The 12,908-nt window shown below is 37.7% G+C and overlaps 1 protein-coding gene across 5 annotated transcripts in view; it reads left to right on the top strand.

Annotated features, from left to right (window-relative positions):
• PPP2R3A (protein phosphatase 2 regulatory subunit B''alpha) overlaps positions 1 to 12,908 on the top strand; it is a 224,484-nt gene that overhangs the window by 50,561 nt on the left and 161,015 nt on the right. For all 5 annotated transcript variants that reach the window (XM_019934215.3, XM_019934213.3, XM_073803800.1 and 2 more), the window contains one exon: positions 4,912 to 7,370. In XM_019934215.3, coding sequence (XP_019789774.1) covers positions 5,376 to 7,370 — 1,995 coding nt within the window. In that variant the 5' untranslated portion in view covers positions 4,912 to 5,375. The remainder of the gene's footprint in view (positions 1 to 4,911; positions 7,371 to 12,908) is intronic.

The raw sequence follows: 12,908 nt of genomic DNA, 5'->3' as shown, positions 1-12,908 counted from the left end.
CTCACTTTATTGTGGAACTTTACTATGGAACTTTATACTTGAGCTTCATCCACCCTGCAGGATACTTAGCTTTATAGTTTTATATGAGCCACCATCTGGGATTTGAAGACAAGGCAGTAGAGGATGAAACAACAGCTCAAGATCCATTCACATAGCAACAAAGTTGAGACACTGAAGGAAAAAAAAGAATAGGGGTGACTCACCTGAAGAAAGCCACAAAAAAAGAAAAAGAAAGGAATATTGGAATTAAGATTTGTATATTTGTGGAAGGAAAATCTGAATATTATAATGATATCAGTGTTCCTTCAAAATAATTCACAAGTTTATTACAATTATAATCAAATTCCTATAGGATTTTTCTTAAAACTTGACAATGCAGAAACTCATCTGGAAGACCATCAAAGAATATTTGAAGTGTAAAAATGAATCATAATTAGAAATAGGAGGGAAAAAAGCCAGGTAGTAAAACTTAATAAGACAACAGTAATTATGATAGTGTAGGTTTGGCATAAAAACAGAGTAATAATCATTGAATCTAAAGAGCCAGGAAATATACCCTAAACAGTATAAGAATTCAACAAAAGAAAGGGTTCTTCTTGAATTAATTGTATAAATTGTATCTGATTTCACTGTCTCTAATACATAAATAAACAAAGGATATGAATAGAAAATTTACCAAAGAAGAAATATAACAAATAAGGAAAATAAACAGAATTTTCTAGGATTGAAGAAATAAAAATGAAAACAATGAAGTTCTGTTTCTCATTATTAAATGGGTAAAGGTTTTTATCATTAAAATGCAGATGCAATTGATGGTACAGTTAAACTCATGCTCTCCTTCTCTGCTGTCATCATCTCCTTCCTATTGTGGCCTTACTGCACCTTTCTTGGTGCAGTAATATTGCACATTCTATCATTCAACAAATCATATCAGCTCTACCTTTGAAATACATACAGTTTAAATGTCTCCAGTGTTCCTCTCCTGGTTCAAGCCCCCAGCCTTCTTGCCTGGTTTATTGCTATAGCCCCTGACTTGTTTCTTCTTATCTTGCTCCTCTGCAATCTCCTCTGAACACAGAAGCCAAAATTACCAATTTAAAATGTAAGTCTGCCAGCAATCCCATTACTGGGCATATACCCTGAGAAAACCATAATTCAAAAAGAGTCATGTACCACAATGTTCATTGCAGCACTATTTACGATAGCCAGGACATTGAGGCAACCTAAGTGTCTATCGACAGGTGAACGGATAAAGAAGATGTGGCACATATATACAATGGAATATTACTCAGCCATAAAAGGAAACGAAATTGAGTTATTTATAGTGAGGTGGATGGACCTAAAGTCTGTCATACAGAGTGAAGTAAGTCAGAAAGAGAAAAACAAATACTTTATGCTAACACATATATATGGAATCTAAAAAAAAAAAATGGTTCTGATGAGCCTAGGGGCAGGACAGGAATAAAGACACAGATGTAGAGAATGGACTTGAGGACACGGGGAGGGGGAAGGGTAAGCTGGGACGAAGTGAGAGAGTGGCATCAACATACATACACTACCGAATGTAAAATAATTAGCTAGTGGGAAGCAGCTGCATAGCACAGGGAGATCAGCTCAGTGCTTTCGTGACCACATAGACGGGTGGAATAGGGAGGGTGGGAGGGAGATGCAAGAGGGAGGGGATATGGGGATATACATATACATATAGCTGATTCCCTTTGTTATACAGCAGAAACTAACACAACGTTGTAAAGCAGTTATACTCCAATAAAGATGTTACATAACTAACTAAAAAAAAATATAAATCTGATCATGTCATTTCTCTGCTCAGTAGACATCAGTTGTATCCCAGCTCACTCAGAGTAAAGCCAAATTCATCTTAATAGTCTACAGACCCTGCATGGTTTAGTGTCCTACCTTTCCTTTCTGACCTCGTCACTCACACTGCCCCCCTTGCTTTCTCTACTCTGTTCATGTTAGTCTCCTTGTCATTCTTGTAGTAAGTCAAGCATACTCATACCTCAGAGCCTTTTTACTTATGGTTATTCTGCCTGAGATGTTTTAGCCCAAAATACCTCCTCAACCTGCTCCCTCTCTTCTTTCAGATCTCTGTTCAGATGTCAGTGAGGTCTTCCCTGACTGCCCTTTGTAACACAGTACCCTCTCATCCTTTCTAAGCCCTTGCTCCACTTCATTTTTCTCTATTGCACATATCACCATCTAAGTTATATGTTTACTTATGTGTTGTTTTTCTTTTTCCAGCTAGATTGTCAGTTCAGTAGGTACAGGGACTGTATTCACTGCTGTATCTCTAGCACTTAGCAAGTGCCTGGCACATAGTAGGCACTCAGTATTTATTGATTAAGTAGGAACATTGATTAAACCTTTCTGTTTTGTTTCTTTAATTTTTTTCTTTTATTCTTTTTTTAATTAATTTTTTTATTGAGTATAGTTGATTTACAATGTTGTGTTAGTCTCTGCTGTACAGCAAAGTGAGTAAGTTATACGTATTCTATGATAGTTTGTGTCCCTCCATCTGGCAGATATAACAATTAGAAACATATACACATCTAACAACACAGTATCAAAATACAGAAAGCAAAACAAATTAAGGGAGCAATAGAAAACTCAACAATAATATTTGGAGGCTTCAGTAGCCCCACTTTCAATAATGGATAGAACTACTAGGCGGAAGTTGATTGAACCTTTTTGGACGTCAACTTACAGCATGGTTTAAAAGCCTTTTTTTTTTTTTTTAAGTAAGAGAATGTTAAATTCTATCCATTGATGACGAGAGAGAGAGGTCTGCATGTAGCAGGCTCTGAGAGGATGAGATCAAGAGCAGTAATAAAGGTTGTTTTTCTCTCTCTCTCTCAGAGAGTAAGAAAAGAGATGATGGTAGTGTAATAATTTCCAAGTATAGAGGAAGTTGTACAATCAAGAACAAGCACTATGTGTTGGCCATCTTTAATAAACTCAAAATGGATCAAACACCTGAACATAAGGCCAGACACTATAAAACTCTTAGAGGAAAACATAGGGACTTCCCTGGTGGCGCAGTGGTTGAGAGTCCGCCTGCCGATGCAGGGGACGCGGGATTGTGCCCCGGTCCGGGAAGATCCCACATGCCGCGGAGCGGCTGGGCCCATGAGCCATGGCCGCTGAGCCTGCATGCCCGGAGCCTGTGCTCCTCAATGGGAGAGGCCACAGCAGTGGGAGGCCCGTGTGCCACAAAAAAAAAAAAAAAAAAATAGGCAGAACACTCTTTGACATAAATCACAACAAGATCTTTCTTGACCCACCTCCTAGAGTAATAAAAATAAAACCAAAAATAAACAAATGGGACCTAATGAAACCTCAAAGCTTTTGCACAGCAAAGGAAACCATAAACAAGATGAAAAGCAACCCTCAGAATGGGAGAAAATATTTGGAAATGAAGCAACTGACAAAGGATTAATCTCCAAAATATACAAACAGCTCATACAGCTCAATATCAAAAAAACACAACCCAATCACAAAATGGGTGCAAGACCTAAACAGACATTTCACCAAAGAAGACATACAAATGGCCAACAAACAGATGAAATGCTCAACATCACTAATTATTAGATAAATGCAAATCAAAACTGCAGTGAGGTGTCACCTCACACCAGTCAGAATGGCCATCATCAAAAATTCTACAAACAATAAATGCTGGAGAGGTTGTGGAGAAAAGGGAACCCACTTGCACGGTTGGTGGGAGTGTGGTCACTATGGAGAACAGTATGGCGGTTCCTTAAAAAACTAAAAATAGAACTACCATATGATCCTACAATCCCACTCCTGGGCATATATCCAGAGAAAACTATAATTTGAAAAGATACATGCACCCCAGTGTTTATTGCAGCACTATTTACAATAGCCAAGACATGGAAGCAACCTAAATGTCCATCAGCAGAGGAATGGATAAGGAAGATGTGGTAAATGTATATAATGGAATATTACTCAGCCATAAAAAGGAACAAAATTGGGTTATTTGTAGAGACGTGGATGGACCTAAAGACTGTCATATAGAGTGAAGTAAGTCAGAAAGAGAAAAACAAATATCATATATTAACGCATATATGTGGAATCTAGAAAAATGGTATAAATGATCTTATTTGCAAAGCAGAAATAGAGACACATAGAGAACCAATGTACAGATACCAAGGGGGAAAGGAGGGGAGTGGGATGAATTGGGAGATTGGGATTGACGTATATACACTATTGATACTATGTATAAAATAGATAACTAATGAGAACCTACTGTATAGCTCAGGGAACTCTACTCAGTGCTCTGTGGTGACCTAAACAGGAAGGAAATCCAAAAAAGAGGGGATATATGTATACATCTAGCTGATTTACCTTGCTGTACAGTAGAAACTAACTCAACATTGTAAAGCAACTATACTCCAATAAAAATTAAAAGGAAAAAAAAGAAAACTAGGTTGATGGAAGCAAAATGTTGATGCAGGTCAGTAGCAGAAAATAAGGCTATAGGTGACGAATAGATGTTAAAAGTGTTGAAAATGAGTCAAAGGAGCTAGGCCTGCCATGATGCCTGATAGAGATCAGTAATGTGAATTCTTGAACTATGAGAGGTGTGAAAGCTCTCTAAATCCAGGCTAATTAGTGTCATGTAAGATAGCAAGGAGGGTAGGATAAGAAATACCAATTGAGAGGCAGTTGTAACAAGGCAGAGTTGAGGTATCACTACTCTAGGTTAGTAAGGAGTATATGAAGCAAAGGCATGAATCAAAGATAAGCCGTCAGTGATGTGGCAAAGAATGAGGTGATTAACTGCATATGGGATGCAAAGGGAGAGGAAATAAAAGGTTCTCTCAGTATTAAGAGATCATATTCCCTTTTAATTATTTTCTTTTTTCATTATAGGTTTTCCTGTCATTCACAGAAAAATGGATCATTTAAACCTTTGGAGGACTCAGTTATCACAATACTTCAATACTACCAACTGAGATTCATGTATATTTATGACCATAAATGTCTGCATCATAGAACTGCTGAAGAACTAAAAGAGAATATTCTTTAATCTTCTTAAAATTTATTCCTAAAAATAATCCTATAGTGTCATGATATTACTAAATTAAACTAGAAGGCACAGTTATTAAATTATTAGACTTGTTAATAAGAGCACACATGTGCAACGGCTACTGTATCCTGACAGTTACCAAACCTCAAATTTTGATGATTTCCCTTTGTGGGAAAGGTCATTATATTTGCAAGAAACCACTGAACATTGTCATCAAATATATTTTCAGCTGAGTGTCTTTTAGGAGAATTTACTTGAAACAAGTTCTAGAAAATTCCATGCCCCACCACTAAGTGGATTTGATATTATGGCAGCAACTTACAGACTTGTGGTTAGTACTGTGAACCACTACAGCAGTGTGGTGATAGACCGGCGTTTTGAGCAAGCTGTACATTATTGCACTGGAACCTGCCACACCTTCACCCATGGAGTTGACTGCATTGTGGTCCATCATAGTGTTTGTGCAGACCTCTTACACATCCCTGTGTCTCAGTTCAGAGATGCAGATCTGGACTCTCTGTTTCTACCCCATGAAAATGGGTTTTCCTCAGCTGAAGGTGACTATCCCCATCAGGCCCTCACAGGCATACCCAGGGTCAGGAAAGGATCTACATTTCAGAACACCTGTAACTTAAAGGACATTGCAGGAGAAGCAATCAGTTTTGCCAGTGGGAAAATAAAAGAATTTTCCCTTGAAAAACTCAAAAACTCTAACCACGCAGCTTACAGAAAGGGAAGGAAAGTTAAGTCTGACTCATTTAACAGGAGGTCAGTTGATTTTGACTTGCTCTGTGGCCATTATAACCATGATGGGAACTCCCCATCCTTTGGTTTACTCCGGAGTTCCTCAGTCGAGGAAAAATCTTTATCCCATAGAAACTCACTCGATACGAACCTGACTTCATTGCTTCTTCACAACTTCTCTGAAGAAGACCTGGTTACTCAGATTTTGGAAAAACATAAAATAGATAATTTTTCTTCTGGAACAGACATAAAGATGTGCTTAGACATCTTGCTAAAATGCTCTGAGGATTTGAAAAAATGCACAGACATCATAAAACAATGTATAAAGAAAAAGTCAGGGAGTAGCATCAGTGAAGGAAATGGTAATGATGCAATTTCTAGCTCTGAAACTGTCTATATGAATGTAATGACCAGGTTAGCATCCTATCTGAAAAAGCTACCATTTGAATTCATGCAGTCTGGGAATAATGAGGCTATAGATTTAACAGAACTGGTCAGTAATATGCCTAGTTTACAACTGACTCCCTTCTCCCCAGTATTTGGCACTGAACAGCCCCCTAAGTATGAGGATGTTGTCCAGCTCTCAGCCCCTGACTCTGGACACTTTCAAACTATAGAACTGCAAGATGACAAGCACAGTTCTAGGAAAACAGACACTGTAAAATCCATTCCAAACAACTCTACAAATTCCTTGTGTAATTTAGAGATAAGTGATCCCAGACCTCTAAAAAATGTCCAGCTTCAATCACAGTCATTAACCATGAACGCTTTAGAAAATGTTTCTTCTGGTAATCTAGTGGAAACCCTTTATATTGAGGAAGAGTCAGATGGAAAGAAAACATTAGATAAAGGACAGAGGACAGAAAATGGACCCAGTCAGGAGTTGTTAAAGGCAAATGAAGATAGAGCAGAATTATCAGTTCGTGGTACTCATCTTAAAAAATGCCCTGCCTCAATGCAAAATGAAATTGGTAAGATATTTGAGAAATCAGTTGTTAATCTACCTGAGGAAGGTCTTAAATCAAAAGTTCCTAAAGTTGAAGAGGGAAACCACAGAGATTTTATGAATCCTAACAGTCAGGAAGAGATAGATAAATTGTTAATGGATTTGGAATCTTTCTCACAGAAAATGGAGACCTCTCTAAGAGAGCCACTTGCCAAAGGTAAAAGCTCTGTCTCTCTAAATAGTCATAGTCAGTTGACTGGTCACCTCCCTGTAGATCTTGAGCCTGAATCTAAAGTCTCTTCACCCACGGAAAAAGTCTCACCTTCCTGCCTAACAAGGATTATTGAAACCAACGGACACAAAATAGAGGAAGAGGATCGAGCCCTCTTACTGCGAATTCTAGAAAGCATTGAAGACTTTGCTCAAGAACTGGTTGAATGCAAATCAGGCAGAGGGAACCTATCACAAGAAAAAGAGATGATGCAAATTCTACAAGAAACCTTGACAACTTCCTCGCAGGCCAGTTTATCAGTCTGTAGAAGTCCTGTTGGTGATAAAGCCAATGACACTACCTCAGTGGTTTTGATTCAGCAGACCCCAGAGGTGATCAAGGTAAGACCCGACAATCTTCAGTTCTGAGATGTCGCCAAAGAAATGTTCTAATGTTTGCAAAATTTATAAACAGAAACTTTTTTTGTTACTCATTTTATGTTCTCCTAAAGCTCCTGCCCTGCACTAGGCACGGTCTCACTAAGTTCAGTGGAGAAAGCCAAAAAGCAAAATCTTTAGAGTCAGTCAGACTAGTTTTAGTTGCCTTCCCCACATCCTTTATCATCATCCTAGCTCTGTGACCAAAGGAAAGTTACTTAGCCTTAATATTCTCATCTATATAATGGAAATAATAACGATCAAGATAACTTATGTGAAGCACAAGCAAGGTGCCTTACACAAAGTAGGCATTTAATATTAGTTCTTACCCTCAGTCAACCAGTAGGCCACTTATTACTGAATGCTGTGTAGAGTGCAAGCCAGTGTAGAAGTTAAAATCTAGTTGGGGAAACAAAGCTAACATACCAGAAACAGTATGTGAACATGTAAGCATGTCTCTGAAAGTTTTGTTAGTGCAATAGGTCTTCAAAGAAGGTAAAGACTAGAGGATGTGAGATTTCCTTCATCATGCAAGTGGGAATAAATATCCATCTACAGTCATAGGGTAGAAGTATTTTCAAAAGGCTTTGAATCTACCCTGCTACTGATAGCACTGTTTTTGAATAATCCCAGAAAGGGAGTTATCTGCCCATTTGTAGGTATGTGTGTGTGTCTTAGCACAACAGGATTATTTTTGTTCATTTTCCATGTCCAACGCAGTTGGTAAGGGGCTCTGCTCCACCTCACTCAGGGACCCAGGCTGATAGATGCTCCATGTCCCTACAGCTGCCCCATTGCCCCATCTGGAATATGTGGCCTGTGAGTTCACCAAGGAAGGCGAAGAAAGGGATGGAGCTTTTAACTGCCTTGTCCCACACATGACACACTTCCCATCTGCTCACAATCCAGTGATTCCAACCTGAAGTCTAAGAGTCATAGGGGAGCACATAAAATATTTGGTGAGCACTGTCTCTACCATATGAATATACCATACATGCCAACATGTATGAATTCAGACATGAAGCCAAAGCAAGTTGTAAAATAATGATATGAATTATTTAGAGATATTTACATTTGTCCAAAAAGTATGAATAAATACACGGATACATCAAATACAGTATTCAGAACAATGATTAATCCCTAGAGGAAGGAAGAGAGATGGAACTGAGGAAGGGTGTCCAGGGCCTCAGTAAAATTAGTAATGTTCTATTTCATAATCTGGTGATGGATTGTAAGTATTTTGTCATATTATTTTATGCCATGTTGTATATCTTTAATGTAGTAAATTTAAAAAACAAATGGATATTAGAGATGGCATAAATATGGCCAAGTTAAAAAACAAGTTACTTATTATTTTAGCATTAATGTTTTCATTGGAACAGGAAAAAATGCATATTGTGATCAGAATAAATTTTACCTCGTATTTGTTTTGTGGCTGTTGTTCTCCTGTGCACATTTTTAGTTACTAGTGACACTAAAGTTTAAAACAATAACTACTTAAGGTTATTAAATAATTTAGGTCTAAAGATCCTCAAGTGTTCACTGAGCATTTCTGTGAAGTCTCTGTGTGAGCCTCCTCATTCATTGATTCACAGATGGTAATATCTTTAGTTAATGTGAGTCAGTGCTGGGGGGAGGAACTATGGAAATTAATTATAAAAATAAGAAAAAAATCCTTTCATGTACATAAGCAATTCTGATGTGCTTAATATTTTATAAAGAAAAGAAAATGCCTATATAGCAACCTCAAAATGGTAATAACAGAAGATCTAACAGTATTTGTGATCTGAGCCATGCCAAGATATTTAGATGTATTTTCTCACTATTTCCCCATTAAAAAAAACAGAGTCTACTTTCTCTGATGACATATTCCAATGTCTCACAGCCACTCTAGCCAGAAACTCTTACTGTAATATAGTGTTTTGAATTTTATTTAACCCTCTCGCCCCATTATCTTCTGAGAAAAAAGGAGACAAAATTCTTCTAGGAGAGGTGGGCTACAGAAAGCAGAAAATGTGAACTTGAAGCCAAGAATAGGTCCTGTGCAGCATCTCTCCTGTGTCCCTGGATGACAGCTCATAAGTGGGTCTCCAATCTACGTACAGCTACCTGAAAATGACACAATGGCCTCTAATGAGCTCCCCAGTTTTTTGACAAGTATGGACTGAAGTCAAAATCATATTAAAAGACTCTCCCATAGGTCTTTTAAATAAGTTCCAATATCATAGAATAAAATTTGATGAGATTTCTTCTTTTTTTCCCCCCAGAGGTACATAATTTTTTTAATTGAGGTATAATTGACTTATAACATTATATTAGTTTCAGGTGTACAACATAACAACTTGATATTTGTATACACTGAAATAATCACCACAATAAGTCTTATTACCATCCATCGCCATTATAATTTTTATTTCTTTATTGAGATATTGAGATTTCTTCTTAATGAAAGTTGAAAAAGTAATTCATGAAAAGCTAATTTAAAGAAACAGGTAATATAAAATGTTTAATTCAGGAATGTACTTAATGCAAGAAAACAAAACTATTCTTCCTTGCCTCCTACCTTTTCATTTTTTTTATCTTTCTTTTCTTCTTATGAAATATTTTAAATCAGGAGATGGCAAACGTTTTCTATAAAGGGCCAAATAGTAAATATCTTAGGCTTTGCAGGTCACAAGTTCTCTGTCACATAGTCTTCTTTGTTGTTTGTTTGTTTAAACAACCTTTTAATAATATAAAACCATTCTTAGCTCCAAGTCTTAAAAAATAGGCAGTGGGCCAGATTTGGCCCACAGACTGTAGTTTTTCAACCTCTATTTTAAACAAATAGAAAAGTATTGTGAATGGTAGAAAAAGCATTCTTATTACTCACCACTTAGCTTTGTCAAATCTTAATGTTTTGCCATAGCTTTGTTTCAGATCTTTGTTTTACTTAATATTTTCATTAATATTATCATCATCGTTTAATAAAAGGTCATCTCAGATATAGTTGAAATCCCTAGGGCTCCCCTCCCCAGTATTCTCTCCCCTTTCCAGAAGTAACCACTTCCTGAAGTGTCAATATTTATCTCCTGCAAGCTTTTTTTTTTTAAACGTTTTTTAAATTTTATTTATTTATTTTTGGCTGCATTGGGTCTTCGTTGCTGCGCGCGGGCTTTCTCTAGTTGCAGTGAACGGGGGCTACTCTTCATTGCAGTGCGCGGGCTTCTCATTGTGGTGGCTTCTCTTGTGGAGCGTGGGCTCAATAGTTGTGGCACACAGGATTAGTTGCCTCGTGGCATGTGGGATCTTCCTGTACCAGGCTCGAACCTGTGTCCCCTGCATTGGCAGGTGGATTCTTAACCACTGTGTCACCAGGGAAGTCCCATCCTGCAAGTTTTTATACAGTATTGTTGGTCATGTTTTTATTCTTGTATAAAAAAAATGAACAGAAAGTAGCAGAAAATAAAATCAGAGAGGTAGGTTAGGGCCAGCTTACGAATGACCTTCCTTGTATGCTATGCTAAATAAGTTTGTCCTACAAAAAAGAAGCAGACTCTGGGCCTCCCTGGTGGCGCGGTGGTTGGGGGTCCGCCTGCCGATGCAGGGGACCCGGGTTCGTACCCCAGTCCGGGAGGATCCCACATGCCGTGGAGCGGCTGGGCCTGTGAGCCATGGCTGCTGAGCCTGCACGTCCGGAGCCTGTGCTCCGCAACGGGAGAGGCCACAGCAGTGAGAGGCCTGCGTACCACAAAAAAAAAAAAAAAAAAAAGAAGCAGACTCACAGATATAGAGAACAAACTAGTGGTTGCCAGTGGGGAGAGGGAAGCGGGGAGGGGCAATATAGGGTTGGGGGAGTAAGAGGTATAAACTACTAGGTATAAAATAAGCTACAAGGATATATTGTGCAACACGGGGAATATAGCCAATATTTTATAATAACTATAAATGGAGTATAACCTTTAAAAATTGTGAATTACTATCTCATACACCTGTAACTTACATAATATTGTACAGCAACTATACTTCAATTTTTTAAAAAAGAATTTGTTCTAGGGGAGTGAGGAGCTAAAGAAGACTTTAAAGCAGAGGAGCCCCACAAGTACAGTTTTTTAAGAATAATAATTTTTTAAAGAATAATAAATTAAGGCTTTTATTTTTTCAACATTTTGGACAGTCAGAAATTTTCCAGTTGTTCAAAACATTTCAAGTAAAAGACTTACGTAAGGGGCATGTAGGAATTGCTTTTATATGACATTGATGATTATCCCTGAGAAGAAAGATTGACTTGACAATATTATATATAATTAATATTTTAATACATATGTATTTCAAAATAATTTCTCACAAGGAACAGTATTTGTTGTCCAGAAATACTATTCAAACCTATATTGGGAGAGGGAGTCAAATAGAAAATACTAGGAGGATGTTGAGAGATTGATAAAGAGGATATTGGTCTAAATCAGGGGTCAGCAACCTGTGGCCCATGGACCAAATGGGACCTGCCACCTGTGTTTGTAAATAGTTTTATTGGAACACAGCTACAGTCCTTCACTTACATATGGTCTATGACTGCTCTTGTGCTCTGCCTACTAAGCTGAGTAGTTACAACAGAGACCTTAAAGCCTAATATATATACAATCTGCCCGTTTACAGAAAATGTTTGCTAATTCTTAGTCTAGATATTATTTCATTGTAGATCAGCAAAACAGACTTTTGATAAGGTTCAGTGTGATATTTTGTTAAAGACATTGGAAATCTTGGAAACATCATTAAATATCAATAGCAAAAACTACCAATGATGGATGGCAGTAAAACAGTGTACCAGTAGAAACAGAAAAGTAAGTAAGCCCAGAGTTTCAGAATCCTTCATCATGGGTTCTGATCTACACAGCTTTCTCCCCTTTCCTCTCCAGTCACTACCTATCTCTGACTTTTCCACTTAAGGTAGATTCCTTTTTTTTTAACATCTTTATTGGAGTATAATTGCTTTACAATGTTGTGTTCGTTTCTGCTGTATAAAAAAGTGAATCAGCTATACATACACATATATCCACATATCCCTTCTCTCTTGCATCTCCCTCCCACCTTCCCTATCCCACCCCTCTAGGTGGTCACAAAGCACCGAGCTGAACTCCCTGTGCTATGTGGCAAAACAGATTCGTTTTCATCCCCTGTCTTATTGCCTGTTCTTTTTTCCTTTCTTTGCTCATGAAGTCTCTCACTGTGTCAAGTTATCTATATCATTGGTCAACAAATGAGTGTTTGCCTGTGTACATACATTTTTCACAAAGACTCTAAGTGACAGGAAACAATCCTGTAGGTCCTAGAATAGCTGAGATGTTATTCAGATGGGTCTGAAATGAGTTAAACAGAAGAGAACAGTATGTTTTCACTTATATGTAGAATCTAAAAAATTAAAGCAAATGAATGAATATAACGAAACAGACTCACAGATATAGAGAACAAACTAGTGGTTACCAGTGGGTGGAGGGGTGGGAGATAGAGCAAGATAGGGGAAGG

This window comes from Tursiops truncatus, chromosome 4 (assembly GCF_011762595.2).
Source record: "Tursiops truncatus isolate mTurTru1 chromosome 4, mTurTru1.mat.Y, whole genome shotgun sequence".
Lineage (NCBI taxonomy): Eukaryota > Metazoa > Chordata > Mammalia > Artiodactyla > Delphinidae > Tursiops > Tursiops truncatus.
This window is presented reverse-complemented; position numbering and strand designations above follow the sequence as displayed.